At 54.9% G+C, this 20,595-nt stretch overlaps 1 protein-coding gene across 1 annotated transcript in view; it reads left to right on the top strand.

Moving 5' to 3' along the window:
* Positions 1-511: 511 nt before the first annotated feature.
* Positions 512-20,595, top strand: part of NTRK3 (neurotrophic receptor tyrosine kinase 3) — a 414,336-nt gene continuing 394,252 nt past the window's right edge. The window contains exon 1 of the mRNA XM_052659381.1: positions 512-759. Coding sequence (XP_052515341.1) covers positions 512-759 — 248 coding nt within the window. The remainder of the gene's footprint in view (positions 760-20,595) is intronic.

Below are 20,595 nucleotides of genomic sequence, written 5' to 3'. Positions count from 1 at the left end.
GGCTGCATCCTCTCCTCCTCCCGGCGCCGGGTGTGTGGATGTGTGAGTGTGTGTGAGTGTGTGTATTTTGCAGGTGTGTCCGTTTTAATTCTGCCCAGTAGGTGGGACTTGGTGACTTTCGCACCGTATTTTCCTTTTGCTTTTTTTTTTGCCTCCCCACCGTCTGTTGCCACCCTGCAAAGTCTCGGAGTCGGAGAGCAGTCGGCTCGCGCTTCCCGAGCCCCCGGACCCGGCGAGCCGGCGAGCGCCGAGCCGGCCACCATGCCAGGCAGACCGCGCCACTAGGCGCTCCCCGCGGCTCCCACCCAGCGGCGGCGGCGGCGGCGGCCGCGATGGTTTCAGACGCTGAAGGATTTTGCATCTGATCGCACGGCGTTTCAAAGGCAGAGGCCCCCTCCCCCTTCCCCCCTCCCTCGCTGTCTTTGTTTCCTTCCCCCCCCAGCTCTCCCCACTCCCCCCACCCCACCCCCTCTCCTCTCCTCCTCCTCTTTTTTAGAAGCAGCGATCGGAGATGGATGTCTCTCTTTGCCCAGCCAAGTGTAGTTTCTGGCGGATTTTCTTGCTGGGAAGCGTCTGGCTGGACTATGTGGGCTCCGTGTTGGCTTGCCCTGCAAATTGTGTCTGCAGCAAGACTGAGATCAATTGCCGGCGGCCGGACGATGGGAACCTCTTCCCGCTCCTGGAAGGGCAGGATTCAGGGAACAGCAATGGGAACGCCAGCATCAACATCACGGACATCTCAAGGAATATCACTTCCATGTAAGTCAGGCGGCCGCTCCCCAGCCCCGCCGCCTCTCCCCTCGCTCCGCGTCTGGCTCTCGCCCGCCGGCCCGCAGCCGGGAGCCGGCCCTCCGCCCGCCCCAGCTCGCCGCTGCCCGCCTCCCGCCGGGTGCGCGTTAGGCTCGCTCTGGCTCGGGAGATGCTCGCGGGCTGCGTATTCCAGGTGACTCCGGCCTTGGCGAGGCGTGATCTGGCGATGCGTGTGTGTGTGTGTGTGTGTGTGTGTGTGCGCGCGCGCGCGCGTGTGAGCCTCTCCCCCGAGAGGACCCCAGCGGCCGGGGCACGCGGGACCCGGCTCCCGCCCCCGCCCCCCACCCGCTGCGGCTCGTTTCGAGGGTGTGAATCGGGTTCTTGGCCCCCCACTAAATAGCAACAGTTTGGCCACGCTCAAGTGGAATAAAGTAGACGAGGTTCGATTCCCTGGCAGCCGCGCCGGGCAGCGACAGTGGCGGCGGCGGCAGCGCTTAGCCGGGAGGAAAGGTGACAGATAGACTGCTCTCGATCCAGCCGAGAGGTTTAACTCTTGCCGTTTGGAAACCTCAAAACACGCCGTCAAGTAAACAAGTTGGAAGCTGGCTGCTCGCTGGGAGACTTTGGACCTGTCGAGGCAGTCATGGACGCCTACCCCTTCCTCTCCCCTCTCGCCCGCCCTCTCCCACCCCATTTTGGGCATTTCCGAGACAGCCGCCCCCCCACCCCCTGATTCCCACCCTCATCTGCATCTCGGCGCCTACAGATCCCGTTTCTGTTTGAGCTTTGATAACTGTTCCAGTAATTCCGAGTCAGGCTGCTGAAGGGAGGAGGGAAGGCTTGCGTGTTTGGGAGATGGGGCTTCTTCTGTGATCGTTTATTCGAAAAATGGAACTCCCATTGGCATTTGCTTGGTTCTGCCCCATCTGAGTGAGACCTATGGTGGCCTGCTCTTTTTTGGGGGGCGGGGGTGGCATTTTTCTTTGGCAGGGGTGGGGGTCAGACGCCAGGGCGGAGAGAGGGAGCCTGCCAGATTCTCTACCACTGACCTCAGCCAGGTGAACACCCCGCCCCCCCCCACCCCCCCGCCCCAATCCTACCATCCAGAGAAGGGTGTGGAGGGCATAGGGAGGGTTCAGGAGATAGCTATCACCTGTCTCCCCCCAACAAGGCCCCCAATCTTTGGAGACCCCCAAAGTGGGTGGGATGCTGAGAAGGGTTGACACTGAAGTGCCGGCTGGCATCTGAGGAAGGCATTGGGCGGATTCGGCTGTGGGAACTGTTCTCCTAAGCATCAGACCTGCCCATGCCTTGACCCTCAGTCCGATGGGGCTATAAAGCCGGGAGGAATTGCGGTCCTGCTTGCTCCCAAGCTCACTAGCCCTCTTGGCTTAATGGAGACTCCGCTCGCGTTCTTGCAGCTAACAGTTTGAGGGAAGTGTGCAGCTCAGGAGGTGGCCCCTGAATCCTGGCCCAGGAAACAAGCTTGGCCCATATCTAGCTTGGATCGTTCACCACCGCCGCCGCCCCCCCCCCCCTCCCCCCGACCTGCCCAACCTCACCACCTTCAACCCAGCTGGCCCTGGGGTGACAAAATTAACAGCCAAGGGTGGGGTGGAGGGGAGGGCAGGAGAAAACAGGATGGACCCAGCGCAGCCTCTCCCACCTGCAGGCCACAGCATCTCAGCCTCCCTAAGGATGCAGAGAGGAGGGTGGGAGTGAGATTGCCAGGGAAACTCTGCCTTGGAAGTACACTGTGGGGCGGATGTGTGTGAGGGGGTGGGGTGAGGGGTTTCAGGGGAGCCTAGCAGTGGGTTCAGAAGCTCAGGAGCTGGACCTGGGGATTTCCAGGGGATGGGGTGGGTCAAGAGCTGGAGAGATGGTGGCCTGGGTGCCCACCGTGGGTCTCTGGAAGCTGGTGAGCTTCACTCAGCCTGTTCTTTGCTCCAAGGATGTGTGTGTCTGTAGGAAGCCAGTGGGAGGCAGGGAGGGTCACAATCACGTAGGCTTTTCATGGCCACGCAGCAGTCCTCTGAAAAATGGTCCCTCTGAAAAAATGAAGCTTGGGGAGGCAGTTTGATAGGGAAGAGCTGGTTGATCTTTCCAGGCGGAGGGTCTAAGATGAGACTGCTAGAAAGGTCAGTGATGGGAAGGGAGGAAGTGGCTTCTTATCCCCTGTGCCACTGAAGGACCTAAAGGGCAACTGGGGGACAGGGAGCCGGGAGGAGATTGGGAGTCCCTCTGTGAGTGTCTCCATCCTTGTGTCAGGACTCAGACTCTTTACCTGGGAGTTGGGACTCCTTTCCTTGAAAACACCCCAACACCTCAGAGCCAGGCAACTGGATTCCCCCAGGAGCTGTGCTGAGTGGCAGGTGGGGGAAGGTCAGAGGTCACGGGTGGGATGACCCTTCCTCACCCCATCTTCTCCCCAGTGCCCTGTTATATCCATGGCTGGTACTGACTGAACTGGGGAAGGGTCCAGCCTCCTGGCCTGTAGGCAGATGACCGTGGAGAGAAGGAGGGGAGGTCGGCCTGCCCTGGGAAGCAGATGTCACTCCTCCGTATCTTATCCCATGAGGGAGGCTCTGGCTGCCAAATGGCTTCTAGGGGCACACAGCCCCAAGCAGTGAGTCAGGCTTAGACCTCTGCAAGACTGAGGCCCCACCCCAAAGCCCAGGCCCCCTCACTCTGCAGGGCTGTGCATGGAGGCTTGAGGGCAGACGGGAGCCCTCCAGGCAGAAGGGGGCCTTCCTTTAGTGGGACCTGGGAGGGGGGCTTCACTCCAAACCTGGGCTTTGCTGGAAAGGAATGTGTTCCTCAGATGTCTGATGGTATCAGAGATAAGGCATCAAAGGGGTACCCCAGCCCTCCACCAGCCTGAAGCCCTTAATGCTACTGTATGTCTAGGGGTGCAGCTTGGACAGGCTCTGGGGGTTGAGCAAGAGGCTGGGGCACATGCTGGAGTTCCAGCAGCCCTAGCTAAGGGAATCAGGGGTGACTGCCACCTAGCCACCCGCCTGTTCCTGGGGCTCTGGGGTCCTGAGGTTTCTCCTTCAGGTGCTGAACTGATGACACCTGAGTTTTCAGAGGAACTAGAGGTTTCCTGTGATCATCCTCTTTGGGCTGGCATGTGGGTTGGTTCCCACCTCCCTCGTGGGAGGCTGACTGAGGGTGCCTCTGATGGGGAGTTGGCAGCCCCACCAGTGTCAGGAGGAGATCAGATGCAAGGCCTCGAGGCAAACGTGTGAGTCTCACCTCTGTCCCTCCCCAAGTGCCCTCCCTTTTGGCCTCTTTCTGTTCAGAAGGCCAGTCCCTCTGTGGTTGAAGCTTCTGACACACAGTAACCTTACCTGAAAGGGTCCATGCGCAGCCGTGCCCAAGCCGGCTCTGACGTCACAAAGGCAGAAGGGTGGTGGCGGGGAGGGGGGCTGTCTGGGCGTCTGGAGACCAAGCCTGGGCTGGGTTGGAACCATGCATCCTCGGGCTGTTAGAAAGACCAGGGTGGGGAAGACAGCATCTCTGGGCTGGGTGTTCGTTGGCTTGAGAAGAACATGGGCTCTTGGCTGGGGCCCTGCGCCACCAGCAGGGCCCCTGGCATTTCCAGGGCTCTGGTCCCTTTATTTCCCTTGTCCCCCCGGAAGGACCTCCCCTGTCTGGGTCAGGGTCATCGGGGGCTTCGCTTGCTGCAGCACTGACTCCTTGATTCTCAGTCTTTCTGAGGGTCATGGGCAGAGCCTGCCTTGACAGTTACCAGCAAGAGCCGGACTTCAGGCAGCGGTGGGAGCCAAGCTCCAAGAACGTCATGGGGCTCAGTCAGGAGCCCCCAAACTGAGGCTAGGCCTGAGGGAGGTAGACAGAGATGTGAAGGGGTTTGGGGGTGAGATTTAGAAGGGGGAGTGGGTATAGCCCTGGAGAGAAGCTGGGGACCGAAGACTGCAGAGGCCCCGAGCTTTTGTGTGGACGCCAGGCTGTGGAAGGGTGGTTCCAGGCCTTCCCTGGAGGACCCTCCCTGGAGCCAGAACCCTGAGCCCAGCTCAGTCTTCTGAAGAGCACCCTGGGGCCCAGGACATCCATCTTGCATCTCTAGGGGACCTAGCATGTGACAGTTTTGGATAAAACCAGCCCAGCCTGGTCCTAGCTTTGAGAGAGCTTGTTCTGGCCCCCGAGGGCTGAGCCTGGAACTCGTTGTCAGCTCAGCATCCTGCAAGTGCTGGACCGCCCTCCTGTGTGGTGGGAGTGGAGCGCTGAGGCTGTGCAGGGGGAGGGGCCTGATGCCACCTCCATTCTTGCCTCACTGGTCCCTGCCTGCTGCCCCCTCCTCTTTGACTGTCGGGGGTGGACTCAGCCCCCACCCCAGCTGGCCCTTTGCTGAGAGTATGGGTAACCTGTGACTCTCCCTCAGGGTGGCCTTTGACCCCAGGCTCATGGCATCTCTGCTGCTGCCTGGGGTCCCCCATCTCGAGGGCTGCGTCCAGTGCCTTATCCTGGGACCACAGATGCCATTTCTAGCCTCCCTTTGGGGCATCCAGTTGGCCAGTGGGAAAGTAGGGTTAGAGAAAGGGATAGGACATGTGAGTCAACCCCCCTAGATTGTCCCTTACCCTATGTGGACCACAATAGAAGACTGTAGCCTTTCTGAGCCTGGAAATTCAACTATGAATTGAGACCATGGGGCGGTGTCCTTTCCGGCTTGGACATATGCCATCCCAGAGCCCAAGGAGGCTCTGCTAGACCGCTTCTAAGGGCACCACCCCCTGGGCTTGGTGCTGACCCCCATGATGCCACCCTGAGGAGGGCAGCAGGTGCCCCCTTGCTGGCCATTGGCTACTGGCCACTGTCTCCCCTTCCTTCCCCATCCACCTCTGGTGGACTCTGGGCTCCCCAGTGTGGAGTCGACTGCCAAAACCAAGTGTCACGCTTAGCATGAATGCACTGAAGCCTGTGGACTCTCACTGGAGGCCTCTCATGAGCCCCCTTCTGTACTGTGAGCTCAAGGCGGGGAGATAGCCCCTGCAAAGCTTCAGCTCCTTGCCCAAGCAGGGGCCTCTGCTGGATGCGAGAAGAAAACGTTAGAACTTCTATTTCAAGTTATTCTTCTTGAGAAAAGGGAATATTTAATATTTAATGTATGGATGGAAGATGCATAAGCATATAATTTAGTAAATAGGCATGTTTGGAGGTTACATGATGAAATTTTTATTGCTTAAGCATGCATAATTAGAAAAGCTCAGGGCCCACTGTTGGGATTGGAAGGGCCTGGGCCAGCATTAGGAGAGGTGGTCCTGAAGCCCCTGGCTCCCCTTCTTAGCTCTGTCCCAAGGGAGGGTTGATGAATTGGCAGGGGGAGCAGCAGTGTGGGAGGAGGGGGCAGGCTGGCTGGCAGGGGGATCAGGATTCCTAGGGCCCCCTAGACCCGAGGCCAGGCCAGCGCTCAAAAGACAGTTTCCAGTAGCCTTCCGGGTCCTTCTGTTTGTCCCTTGTAGCAAATCCTTCACCTCCATGAATCCACCCTATTCATTTCTGTCTTGGTTTCCAGTTTCCAGTTGTTCCATTTATTTCTGCCACAGCTCCTTGAAGAAGCAGGAATTATTAGCCCTATTGTCTTGATTTACCAAACAAAATGAAGGGGAGAACTTGAGTGTCTCACAGAAGGAAAGATCTGGAAGAGTCTTGAGCCCCCCGCTCCCCACTCCCCCACCCCTGCCCCCAACCATGCTCCCTTCATGGCCTCTCTGGCTCCCGAGTCAGGCAGATCGTTTTTTATCCAGAAAGTTCCTTTTCTGCCTAGGGGCTGCATTCAGGCAGCGGCCCATCTGGGAGGGCCTTGTGAAGGGCGGTTGAGTGTCCTGGCAGCTGGGTCTAAGTGTGGCCTGAGCAGAGGCTGGACTTGGGCCCCCAGCTCTATCAATGACCCACTGAGCCCTCAGCTCAGGTCGTCCGTCATCCCTTGAGCCTTGCTGGCCTCCACTTTGAGAAAAACAAACACTCCAGGGCCGGGCATGCCGGCAGCCCCTCTTTGATGGATTGGCTCATCAGACCATCAGGGATGAAGGCTCCAGAAGCCCAACGCCCAGTGGAACCCCCATGAGTATCCTCACATTTCTGCCTACCCATTGAGGGCAGGGCTCCCTGGAATTGAGAGCTGGAAGGGACCTCTTGGATCAGCTTCTCCCTTACGTTCCCCGCGAGGGTCCCGGGAGAGGTACAAAGAGGGGCAGGGAGTTGTGGGCCCTCGGGCTGCTGGAGGACGTGCCTGCCCAGGTGCCAGCCCATCTTCTCCCACTCAGCTCTGGCACCCTCTCTGGGCACTCTGTCAAAGCCAGAGCCTCGCCCACGACTGTGTCTCCCTCTGGGGCGATGATTCCAAATCCAGGGTCCCCAGAGGCAGCAACTATGCAAAGCTGGCAGCCCCAGGCTCTTCGCAGCCTGCAGCCCAAGCCAATTAGAACCGCGTTCCGTGAGGCCTCTGCTGAGCTCTATTTACACAGAGGGCTCCAGGATCTGTGGGCACAGTCAGCCTGGAGCCTGTCCTTTCTGACCTCCCCTTTGCCCCCATCCTCGCATCTGACTTGTCCCATCGAAAGTGTGCCCCATTTGGGTGGTGGAAGATTCAGGATTCTCTCCCCAGACAGAATCATCCAGTAGGGAGTAGAAGCTGGCAGCTGGTTTCTCCATCAGCTCCCTGAGACCTGGCCTTTTCCTAGCTCTGGACAAACCCCTTCCCTTCTCTGGGCCTCAGTTGCCTTCTCTCTGAGATGAGGATAATACTTACGACTACCTTTATAGCAGCACTCTGAGAGTCAGTGGCCTGTGTCATGCCGGGTAAGGAGAAAGCTATCGATACTAGTGGTAACTCATGACAGCACCTACTATGTTCCAGACACTATTCCAAGCACTTCCGAGGCAATAAATACCCCATCATGGCCTCACACCAACTCTCTGAGATAAGCACTATTGTGAATCCCATTTTACAGCTGGGAAAAATGAGTCCAGAGTTGGCATGTGACCTGCTTCCTTTCACACAGCCAGTCAGTGGCAAAGGAGTCTGACATTCAGTGTTGCCTATGCTCTTCGGCAGTACTCTTTATGCATGTGAATATAGACAGCTATACACATGCATTCATGAATCTATGACCATCCAGATAGATTAATCATGAAATAAAAGGTTTTTAAAAATGATTTTATGAAGGTTTAGGAGGATCCCTAACTCCCCTGGCTGGGCTTGGAGAGGAAGGCGAATGGCAGAGTGGTGGGTCTGGTGTTGGCCAGTCTGCCGTGGCCACGCTGACACAGACAGGAGGTATTGATGGGGGAGACTTGGGGTCCTCCTGTCCTGTTCCCAACAGCAGCCTCCCCGAGGCTGTGTCTCAGCCAAGCCCTCACCCCAGACCTCCTTGGCCACCCCCTGGTGTCCCGGTTTCTGAGGTCAGGTCAATTCTCCCAGGAGACCAGGTGCCAGCTGAGACTGGCGGAGATTCAGGAAGCTGGCCGCTGGGTCCCTGCCAGCTCCACTCTGGGCTGAGACACGTTCAGCAGGACAGTGTCCCCGATTGCCCATGGCCAGAGACAGCCTGGATGGAAGAGCGGAGGGTGGGGCGGCTTCTCCCAGTTTAAGTTTGGAGTTCCTAAGGCTGCCACTGGATGCGGAGCACAAGGGGATGTCTGGTGTCTCCATCTCGAGCTAGAAGCTGATGTTTAGAGCGTCTTCCTGGAGAGTAAATTCTTGTTCTTCCTGATGTTTCTGTTGCCTCCTCCTCAATGAGCAGCCTTTGCCTCCCTCTACCCTTTCTCCTCCTGGAGAAGGAAATGGCCAACCCACTCCAGTATTCTTGCCTGGAGAATCCCATGGACAGAGGACGCTTCGCGGGCTACACTCCCTGGGGTAGTCGGACAGGGCTGAGCGACTCACACACACACACACACACACACACACACACACCCTTACTCTTGCCCTGTGTCTCAGTCCCCCTTGCTCAGGGAGAGAGCTGGGGGTCCCAGCAAACTGCTGAGACTGCAGGGCAGGAATCTGTGGAAACACCCCATTTTGCTGCTGCTAGGCTTGAAGAGTTCACCACATCTGGGAGTCCCTCAGTTTCCCCTTCTGGGAGCTGGGATCGCCTCTAGAAACTGGAGCCTGTCTCTCTCTCGGGGTCACTGCCAGGTCAGGGCGATCGCATGCACACTCCATAGGCTCCCAAGCGCTAGGGCGCCATGTTGGTTGTTTCCATTTCTGGATGTCCGGGAGTGTTTTTGAATTATGAAAAAAGATCAAGACTTTGAACCATAAATCATCTGACCTGGAAAGGGGCTCAGGAACAATTAGGGCCAAACCCCGTTTTACAGAGCGGGAACCTGAGGCTCCCGAGAAATGAATAGACTGAACTCAGTCACCCAGCGAGTTCCTAGCACAGTGAGACCAGAACGTGCAAGGCCGCCTCCCCAGCTGGCGAGGCTCTCGTCCTCCCGCCCTCTGCCAGCATCTGCTCTGGGGCTGAGAGATCTGGGCTCTTCCAGAGGCAGGGAAAGGAGCCCGTAGACTCCTGCAGAGAGAGAGGGGTGAAGGGAGCAGTCTTAGACTCGCAGTCCTAATCTGGGCTGCCTCCCACGGCAAAACGTGCTGTGTGTGCGCATCGGGGGCGTCTTTGCGCACGCACAACTGCAGCTCTTCCGTGTTCTCTGCACATCACGACTGAGGTCCCCGTAAACAAGCCTTAACGCCTTTGGCTTCCTGCCTGCCGAGATCGTCTGCGTCTAGGCTCCCAGTGGCCACCAGAGGGCAGTGCTGCGCATGAGACGATCCGCGGCTGCCTTTGCCGGGAGCTGGGGTTGCAGCTCTCTAGTCCGGCGAGATGCTCACTGGCTGGCCTGGCTTGCAGAGCCTTTCTTGAGCAGGGAGGTCGGTCTCTCCCCTAGGCGGGGCCTCCCTCAGCAGAGCTGGTCCTGCCTGCATCATATCTGCAGCCCAGGCACGTGAGTCTCCTGGACCTGAGCTTCCCCCGGGAGGCGGCAGGGAGAGTGCCCTGGGTGAAGGATGCCCGCTGGAGCGCCTTCCTTCCCTCCAAGTCTGTCTGAACAGCAGCAGGAGGGGTCAATGCATCTGCTCAGGGGTAATGGAGATGAATGAACGGGACAGGGTTCCTGCCCAGGAAGATCAGTCTTGATGGGGACACAGAGAGGCTGACAGACGGCTACGATATGGGGTTAGTGTCATGGGAGAAGGGAGCCTTATGACCTCCAAGGCATCTCTCCCCTTTCTCTCTCTGCACCCCGCCCCTGCCCGGTCCCACTCCTTAGCGCTCAAATTACTTACAGACCGAGTAACTGCTCAGGAAGTACAAGGCCCTGATATTTACCAGACGTGAGAGCTTGGTGCTGTCTCTCAACCTCTCTAGACCATCACTGTTCTCAGAGACACCCATCTACATTGATGGGCATCAATGTGCTTTGCAAACCGGGGTCCTGGGCCCTTGCTGGACTGGCTTGTTGTCGTTGTTCAGTTGCTAAGTCGTGTCTGACTCTGCGACTCCATGGACCGTAGCCCATCAAGCTCCTCAGTCCATGGGATTTCCCAGGCAAGAATACTGGGTGGGTTGCCATTTCCTTCTCCAAGGATCTTCCCAGATCAGGAATCAAACCCATGTCTCTTGCATTGGCAGGTGATTCTTTACCATTGAGCCACTGGGGCCTATTTCTGTTCTGTGCATGCGCTGGGCTCTTTTCTTCCTGTTCCAGGCAGTCTCATATCTGAGCAGGTGCTGTCTTGTTCTGTGCACTAGTTGGTTGGTGAAGGAGCTTTGTCCCACAGTTACCAGTTTTGGAGACGGGATCTCCCACTTTTGTGGTGGAGCCTGGGCCCATGGGTTGGGGACTGCAGCTCTGCCCTGAGGGCCATCTCCTGGCTACTGGACCCCAGGCTGCAGGTAGGACCCTCTCTGTTGTGGTCAGTCTTTCCCCATCTGCTTATTTCTGATACTTTTTAATTGAGGCTGATCCTCTGAAGAGCAGGGATGAAGATAACATTTATGGCTGTCCTCCTGGGAGGGAGAGCATTTGCCTGTATAACGTTGCTTATGAGCGGCACCTGCTAAATGAAGCTTGCGTTCGCAACCCTGGCTCTTCCCAACTGTGTGACCCTGGGCTGGCTACTTTTCTGATTACAGTTTCCTCACTGGAAATAACACTGATAAGGTTTTGATGAGAATGTGCACACGTATGTGCGTGTGTGTGCAGAACTCTTAACGCTGGTCTCTCTCATTTTCTTCTTCTCATTACCATTCTCCAGAACGTCACCCCACAGGCGTGGATACTTTTAATGACCGTCATCTGCTCTTCCTGAGTCCAGTCTCCCCTCCTCCCAGCCCATCCTACATACTGTACCAGATGCATGTTTTATTTATTTTTCTCTTAAAATTTTTTAAATTGGAGGATAATTGCTATACAGTATTGTGGTGGTCCCTGCCATCCACCAACATGAATCAGTCATCATATATATATATGATATATATATATCTCCCCTCCCTCTTGCTCTTCCCTTCCCCCACTCCATCCCTCTAGGTTGTCACAGAGCGGGCTGGGCTCCCTGTACTCTACAGCAGCTTCCTACTAGTCATCTGTTTTACGCACCATAGTGTGTATATGTCAACACTACTTTCTCACTTTGTCCTACCCTGAATTAATCTTTTAAACCTAGGTCTCCCGTTAGAACAATTCTTGGGCCCTGAGATTTTCAATGGCTCCTTTGCCTGAAAGGCAACTCAGTGTCATAGGAAGAGTAGCGGCTTCTTTGGCCAGATCGCCTTCAGTTTAAATCCTGGCGCTGCGGCTGCTGCTGCTGCGTGAGCTTAGGCAGGTTACCTAACCTTTCTGAGCCTCCATCTTTTCATCTGAAAATTTAGGCTTCCTAGATGCACCTTCCTAAAGCAGCTGATTAAATGATGTTACAGTAGGTGCCTGGGATCTGGTGGGTACACAGAGGCCAAACTGGCAAATATACAAGTGAAAGCTCTCAGAGGTGAAGGGCAGGGGTATTTCTGGGTCCGTGAAAAGTGGGAATAGAGAGGAGCTTGGGACCTGGGCCAGAGTATAGGGAGGCAGCAGAATGATCAAGGTGGCGTGTAGTTGGGAAAGTGACAGGGTGGCTGAGGCACGCGTCGGCTCAAGAGCAGGGAGACCGTTATGGCTGCTACTGATAACATCAGTTGGGAAACCAAGTGGCAGGGCCCTCCTGCCCCACTCCTCAGCCGCGGAAGTTTAGGTGCCAGGAACCTCCGTGCAGGGAAACTCGGGAGCACCCAGTCCCTTGCAGCTGTTCTGTGCGGTTTTGCTGCCCTTCTTGCCCAGAGTAGCTTCTGGCTCTCTCGATGATTCTCTTCCGATTATTGTAACTGACGAGGCTTGTCAGCTACAGACGGGGCTCCAGGACCAGCCCTGGGAGGAAGAATGTATAAGTTCTATGAGAAAGGGGTGACTTCGAATCCGTCCCATTAAGAGCCTTCCATGCACATTCATTCCAGTTCTATGATCAGCCACAAGAGGGCACTAGACCACGATTTCTGCAGGGAGGGAGGCGCTATTCATCCGGCCCTAATATGCTCACCAGGTGGCTCAGGGTAAAGAATCGGCCTTGGGTGGCAAAACCGATTCAATGGACATGAGTTTGAGCAAACGCCCGGAGTTGGTGAAACACAAGGAAGCCTGTTGTGCTGCAGTCTATGGGGTTGCAAAGAGGTGGACCCGACTGAGCGACGGAACAGCAATAAATGATTGTGCCTTTGAACAAAACTGCTCATGGTTCCCTCCCAGCACCTCTGCGGAGCATGGCAAGCCAACTTGATTTAACCTGAACCCCCGACACCGAGTCTGGTGTCTCAAGGGAGGCCAAAGTGCGTAGTGAATGGTCGTGAAATTTGCTGTCAAACTTGGGTTCCAATCCTTGTCCTCCTTTTTGCTTTTTTTTTTTTTTTTTTAAATTTTGAATAAGTTAATTTCTAAGAGTCTCATTTTCTTCACTTGCAAAGTCAGGTGTTGCTGGGAGGTGTTCCTGTGAGAATTAAATTACATGATGTGTGTCAACTGTCTGGAGCATGTTGGATTCTCCATGATGGACCATCTCTTTGTTTCTGGAAGAAGGGTGAAATTAGGGCACAGTGCAGGAGATGTTTATGGGATCCTGTTCGCCTGGGGGGGAGCAATAGGGTGGTGGGTGGGTCATTTTACTCCCCAAGGAGCCCTCTATGATTCCAATTCATTAGGGGCAGCAGTGACACCAAGTGGCCAGAATGGAGACTAGCAATGTCTTCTGACCTGGCGGGGTGGCGGCGGTGGGCATCATTGGGCAGATGAGAACTCTGCATCAGGCATCAGAGGACCGATCAGTTGAATTTCTCTCCCTCTCCGATGCCAGCAGCTAGAGATGGTCCTCTGAGGACCGAGTGTGATGATGGCCATGGGCCATGTTTGCTTCTGGGTCGACGGCATGAGACTATGCCTGCGGACCACACCTGTGTACCTGCCTGACTTCACTGTGGCCAGCCAATTCCGGCATCCAACAGCCAGACCCTCCTGGTGTTTTCCTTGGGTGTTGACTCTTCTTGAGATGCTTTCATCCTGGGTCTATCTGATTGGGCTCAGCGATAAGATGCAGGATCTCTGAGGCTCAGTGTGTTTATCTGGAAAGCAGGGTGGGGACGGATGGTTGGTCTGGTTGATGGGGAGGGCTCGTCTAGCTTGGATTTGAGTGTCAGACATTATTTCATATCCTTTACTCAGTGTGTGTGCATTCGTGTGTGTGTGCGCGCGTGCACATGGGCATGTGTGTGTCTAGGGGTGTGGGATGACGTGGGAAGGATTTACTTTAGGCTTTCCTCGTGCAGAAACTCCAGCCCGGAGAAGGAAGGGGCTTCCCCCCATGGAGGCGTGGCTCTGAGGCTGGAATTGGGGTGCCGCTGGCTCCTCATCTTTTGTAGCTTCTTTATTATCCACCTAAGATCCAGGAGGGAGCCTTGGCAGACATGCCAGGCTCAGGAAGTTATTTAATATCAGCTTTGCTCCAGATTGTGTTTCTGACTCCTTGCCACCTCCTAAGTGGCAGTCATTTTAACAAATGTGGCGACAAGACACCAAGTGGGAAATAACATGAGGGATGGGGAGGGGGCAGGGGCGTGGGGGAGGGGCGGAATCCTAGTCCTTCGGCAGAAACCTTGTCTTGGAGACCCTGGGAATGAGCGAGGGCTCCTGGAAGCCCCTGGCAGTGAAGGGGAGGGCGTGGAAAGAGGTGCCTGGTTTTCTGGAGTGTGTGGCCTGTGGCCCAAGTGTTCCCTGTTGCCTAGGAGCTTCCTGTGTCCTCTGGGGGAGTCTGGCTCCTGTCCCTGGGCGGGAGTTGAAGGGGGAGGCCTTGTGCTCTGTCTTCTCAAAGGACTGACTCCCAAGTGCATGACAGACCGTCGCTGGTGTGTTTCCCCTCACTGTGGAGACTGAGCTGTATCTGGCCCCAGGCCGTGGGGGCCCAGGTGTCTAGCTGCCCGCCTCACCTGCCCAGGCCTGGCCAGCCTCTGGCCTCTTGGGGAAGCATGGGCGGAGGCACTGGCTGGGCTGGCAAGCCCAGGAGAGAAGGGGCCAACCCTTTTTGTCCCAGCCCCGGGCTCCAGCCATGAGCCAGGCATGGTGCTCAGCCTTGGGATGGGATCCTCAAACATAGAAGGCCATGGCCCTTCTCTCTTGGAGTTTAGAGTCAAGTCAGGGTGGCAGCTCGGAGGGCTGTCTCAAGAGAAGCAGGGAAGAATTTTAGAAAACGTATTTAATGGAAAATTTGAAAGAAAAGCATAGAGATATGAAAATAGAGCTTCCCCAGGAGGAGAGGGGACGGCTTTTTCTAAATGGAGATTTAAAAATTCTAGATGTACCTGCCTTCGAGTTCCTCTGACTGGACTCAGTGGCCCTGGCCGTGACCTTGACGCATTGTCCTGCTGTCTGCCCACAGAGGGCCTGTGGGATCGTAGGGGAAGCCGCAAGCGGAAGTCAGGAGAGGAGAACTGCCTTTCTTCTCCGGTCACTTTCTGATTGTAAGAGACAGAGATGTGGGGGCCGGTGGTTCGGGGGCCGGTGGTTCACGGGGCAGGTGACCCTGGGGCACCCTGGGGGAGGGAGTGAGCTGGAGAGGGAGGAAGCCAAGAACATCGGGTTCCGGGAGGTGTCGCTGAGCCTCTCCCCAGGCACTCGCTCATTTCCTGATTTCTGCATTTATTCAGCATGTTTATTTGAGAGCCGCTGCTGGGCTGGCCCCTTTTGTGAGAGCTAGGAAAACAGCAGGCAGTGCTTGCTGGGCAGCTGGGTCTGTGTTCTCCCGTAGTTATAGGATGCGTAAGGTCAAGCCCCCTTTCCTTTCCTCCTGGAGTTGACCTTCGGGCTCTGGGGAAGGTGGGCTGGGGTGCTGAGTGTACGGCCAGGTCCCCTTGGGCCCCCAGGCCGAGTTCCTGGGAGAAGATTCCCTCAGAGGGTGACCGGGGGTGGGGGTGGGTCAGGTGATGGAGTGAGCGCCTGGGAGGGCAAGTGAAGACTGGTCCGGCACTGAGCCCAGTTTCCCTCTGGCAGCACCCAGTTGCCCCTCTGCCCAGCCCATCGGGGGCCTGCCCTTCTTCCTCTCAGCTCAGAGCCATGCCCGGGTCTGGGGAAGCTGCAGAGGAAGAGGAATGACTTATCCCCTCCTGCAGGCGCCATGATCCAGAGTCACGTCCTATCTCCATGGAAACGGCTGCTCCACTCTTTCCTGCTCCCTATCCTACCCCAGCTACTGGCAGGTGACTCACCTGTTTCCTGGACTCTGATCAGGAGTATTCTGACCTTGGAACTCCACCCTGTTATCTTCCCAGGTGCCTGCCCTCACCTGCCCAGGTGGGTCACTCAGCCAGCATCTTAGTCCCTCAGAGACTCCCTGGCACCCACGTGCCCTGGCTGGCATCAGGCTCCTGGACCTTTCCTCCCTGTGGGTGCAGAGGGCCGTAACCAGCACCTCACAGGGACTCTGGACAGACTTGTCGAATGGGACGGGCTCATTCCTGCTAGAATCTCTTGCAGACCCACTGCAGATCCCAGCTTGTGGACTGTGCGTACACCTTGTTCTCACGGCTCCCACACCTCTGTGGGCCCCAGCTTTGCCTTCAGCAGAGCAGCTGCTGGAGGAATCTTCTGGGGAAACTTGACTGATGACAGGGAGGGCAGGCACTGTGCAGTGACCAGGTCTCAGGTGCTGTTCTCAGGACAGTCTATTTTTTTTTTTGTTTTTTAACTGAAGTATAGTTGAATCACAATGTTGTTTGGTTTCTGCTATAGAGCAGAGTGGCTCGGTTGCACACAGATATACATTCTTTTTATATATGGGACGGTCTAATTTTAACCCTGTTTTACTCTTAGCACAATCCAGTGCGGTAGGTTAGCATTAGCATCGTCATCTTATGGGTGGGGAAACTGAGGCACAGAGAGGCTATCGCACTTGTCCTGGGTCACGAGATCAGGAAGTGGCTGAGCTGAGGTTTGAATCTGCAGGTCTGCTCTGAAGCCCCTGCTCACACCCTCCGCCCCCCACCCACCCTGTGTCACAGACCCTCTCAGTTCCTGCCCACCCACCCCCGCCAGTCCTGTGGCTTTAGTCCTAGACCCAGCCCCCTGCCCCCGCAGCTCCCACCACCCCTGGCCAGTAGGGCACAGCGAGTTCTGCGGTGTTCTGTTTCTGACACTGGTGCCGGGAAGGAGGGTGGGCAGGAGGGGCCCTGGGACCCAGTGGAGCTTGGCGTCCTTGAATTCCGTGGGAACAAGTGTCTTGGCTGTATCCTGAGAAGGAGGCAGGACAGTGTGGTCTGCATGGTCTATCCCATCATGGCCGTGGACTCAGTGGGTGAGTCTGGGCAAGGCACTGGCTGCCTCTGAGCCTCCGTTTTATTACATTTCACCCTGGGGGCTTGACCGGGTGACTTCTGATTCCTCTTCCGGCTTTGACCTCTCATACTTCTAACGCGGGGGTTGTGGACGGGGTGGAAGGCTAGGGAGCGCAGAGGCTGCAGAAGGATGTCTCTGGGCTGGACCCTGTGGGGAGGAGGGGTGTGGGGCAGACCCTGGGGGTCCTCACGCTTCTGCGTGCATCCGGGGCTAAAGCCCCGGCTGCCGGACCCCAGCCCAGAATGTCTGATTCCGCTGTGAGGATTTGCGATGGGGCCGGAGGAGGCCATGTCTCGTCAGTGCCCAGGTGAGGCAGATGCTGCTGGCCCAGGGACCACACTTCCAGAACGACTGTCACACTGGCAGCTTTCAAACTGTGTTCTCCGAAGTGAGGTCAGAGCTGCTGTGGTTTTCCGTGGAAGGCGTTTATGATGTTTGTGAGCCTGCTCAGTCGCATCCGACTCTTTGCAAGCCCATGGACTGTAGCCTGCAGGGGTCCTGTGTCCATGGGATTTCCCAGACAGGAGTCCTAGAGTGGGGTGCCATTTCCTTCTCTGGGGGACCTTCCCAGCCCAGGGATCAAACTTGCGTCTCCTGCATCGGCGGGCAGGTTCTCTACCACTGCACCACATGGGAAGCCCTTTATGAAGTTTGCCGGGCTACAAAGTGTTTGAATATCTTATTGCTGAAGAGCACTACCCGCCCCTAAGCACGTTCTGAGGGTGCTCCTCGGGTGCTGGGTTCTCTTTCCATTTCCCTTTTGTCTCTTCTCTCTGCACTCCCCCCAAATGAAGCTTGGCTCCGTCCTGACCTTGGCCCCCACTCACCTTTTCCCAGCGGGGCTGGGCTCGACTGAACATGCTCTGACCTATGTCATCTGATATGCAGTTGAGAAATGAAAGAACGGCTGTGTTTTGGAATGCCTCCCAGGCTCAAAGTTGACTTTAAAAAACTGTTTGGGTGGCAGGGAAATAATTCGGTGACTGCAGCTCAGGAACCTCAGTAGGGCCCTAGTTGCTCCCAGGGTGAAGTTGAGCCTTCGGTGTTCGTGTTCAGGATCTTGTGGCTTCAGGATCTCTCTGACTTACCTCCCATTCTTCCCCCATGAGAACCGTCTGCCCCAGCCAGACTCATCAACTGGGCAGCCCTGAACGCCCCTGTCCGCTTCCCACTCTGTCTTCTGCTCGGGCCACTGCCCTTGCCCGGAAGCCCCCTGGCCTGCATTCTGTCCCCCCGAGCGCTGCCTGTCACTGGCCCCATCCTTGAGATGGTCTTCGTTGTCCAGACTTGTGTTTACTGATTGCTCTATCTTTCCAGCCTCTGAGGCACACAGTAGGTTGAGGCGGCTGGTTTTGAGCCCTTGCTCTGGGCCAGGCAATGTATGCAGCGCCTCATTTAATCCACACCATCCTATGAATGGTTTGCCACTGCAGGAGACACAAAAGACGCAGGTTCCATCCCTGGGTCCAGAAGATCCCCTGGAGGAGGGCATGGCAACCCACTCCAGTACTCTTGCCTGGAGAATCCCATGGACAGAGGAGCCTGGTGAGCTACAGTCCACGGAAGTCACAAAGACTCAGACACGGCTAAACGACTAACACACACATCACGTGAGCAGAGAACTGCTCTGATTTCACAAATGAGGAGACTGAGGCTGAAAGATGCAAGAGCTTGAGTAAGACCATAGCTGTTCATGGCAGAGTTAGGACTCAAACCCAGGCTGACTTCAGAGGCCATGGTTCCATGTTCATTGCAAACCAATTGGGAACCAGCTCACCGTGTCTTCAGGAGGGAAAGGATGAGGAGCCATGTGTACATTAGGCTAGAATCTTGCATAGCATTTGCATTGAAAACCTTGTTCTCTATATAATAACCTGGCTAAACTTAAAAAAAAAAGTTGCAGAATGACATACCATATATGTAAAATATTCAATATTCCATGACAAACCATAATGGAAGAGAAGAGAAAAAAATGTATATATGTATAACTGAATCTCTTTGCTGTATAGCAGTAATTAACACAATGTTGTAAATCAACTACACTTCAATTTAAAGACACCGCAATGACCAATATAATGTATTGTTTATACACAAAGATATATAATAAAAATATAAGACCATGGGCTGAATACAGAGCGATTTCATGAGAGGCTTGTCTCTAGGAAGAGAAGGGAAAATGAAGGGTAAACACAGGACTCTTAACTTCATCTGTGATGTGTTCCTTCTGTTTTTGAGACCTTCACATCTGACGAAGTGGTAATATGTGTTAATTCCAGGTAATGAATAAATAAGGTGTTTAATGTATAATCCTTTGTTTTTTCTCTATTAAGATGACACTTGAAAGGCTTCAAGCAATAAAAAGATGACCACACCCACCAGATTTGTAGCTTAAAATAGAACCGATGTTAAGCCTCTCTTCTTGATCTGCCAATGGCCGTAGCCTTTTGTGTCTTTTCCGTGTTTGTGCTCTAAGTCCTTTCATTTTATGACATCAGTCATAATGCATTAGAGCCTGATGACCCCGCTTTAACTTAATTATCTCTTTAAAGACCTTACCTCCATAGAGAGTCACATTTGGAAGTACTGGGGCTTAAGAATTGAGCTTATGAATTTGGGGGGATACATGTCAGCTTAGAACAGCCATGTGTGTGTGTTAGTTGCTGAGTCGTGTCCGACTCTTTGTCTGACCCCCATGGACAGTGGAGCCTGCCAGGCTTCTCTGCCCATGGGATTCTGCAGGCAAGAATGCTAGAGTGGGTTGCCACTCCCTTCTCCAGGGATTTTTGCAACCCAGGGAATAAAACCAGGGTCTCCTGCATTGCAGGCAAATTCTTTACCATCTAAGCCACAGGGAAGCCCTAAAACAGCCAGCCAGACAATTTGCATGTCTGCTGAAAGGAAACAGAGTCTTAGGCTTCTTGAGTGCAGAGAAGCTGAATTGTCCTCATTTTTTGGTGCCTCTGGCTGCTGATGCTTTCCACATACCTGCTTGTTTGCCCTTGTGAGCCAAGGAGCCCTGTGGGGGAGGTTGTGCCTTCACAGGAGCAACAAAGGGGCAAAGGGAGCCAGTGCAGAGGAGCCTGGGGGGCTGCAGCCCATGGGGTCGCACAGAGTCGGACACGACTGACGCGACTCAGCAGCAGCAGCAGCAGCAGAATATGAAAAGGACCCCCGAGGACAACTCTCTGGTGGTCTGATGTTTAGCAGATTGCAGGTGGAAATCGGAAAACAGCCCATAGCAAATGCACTGTGCACCGTCTCTCTTATGAATCAGCTAATTCAATTATTTCAGCAATTACTGGTGAGTGCCTGATTTGTGTCACCACCAAGTTAGACACCCGCTCCCCCCACCGAAAGTCTCCGTGGGCTGGGACCGCAGCGTGTCTGGTTAGCAGAAAGGAAGAGCTTCCTCGAAGAGGGGCTGTGAAATTGCTCTCCTTTTTGCTTTTATTGCTGTTCAGTTGTCGTGTCTGACCCCTTGTGACCCCATGGGCTGTCTCCCGGAGTTTGCTCAAACTCATGTCCGTTGGGTCCGTGATCCTATCTTTTCTTGGGGCGGGCAAGTAAGTAGGAGTCTCCGATATCTACCATTTCATCATGAATATTTTTAAGTCTATAGAAAAGCTGAAAATTTTTACAGTGGACAGCCGTATACCCACCCTCTGGAGTCTGCGATTAATATTTTACTTACTTGCTCTGTTACAAGGTCTCTCCTTCCCTTAGTCCTTCCAGCCACTGATTTCCACCCTATTTTTCTGATGCACCTCAGGGGAAATTGTAGATGTTAGTATACTATACTCTCCCCGAACACTTTCGTGTAGGTATCGTTTCACTAGGTTTCAGTATTTGTTTTCACTGAAGGTAGTATTCTAGTCAATGGAATGTGTGAACTGCAAGTGATTATTCTGTGTTTTG

The sequence above is a fragment of the Budorcas taxicolor genome, chromosome 21 (genome assembly GCF_023091745.1).
Source record: "Budorcas taxicolor isolate Tak-1 chromosome 21, Takin1.1, whole genome shotgun sequence".
NCBI lineage: Eukaryota > Metazoa > Chordata > Mammalia > Artiodactyla > Bovidae > Budorcas > Budorcas taxicolor.
Note: the sequence above shows the minus strand (reverse complement) of the source record. Positions and strands in the feature narration are given on the sequence as shown.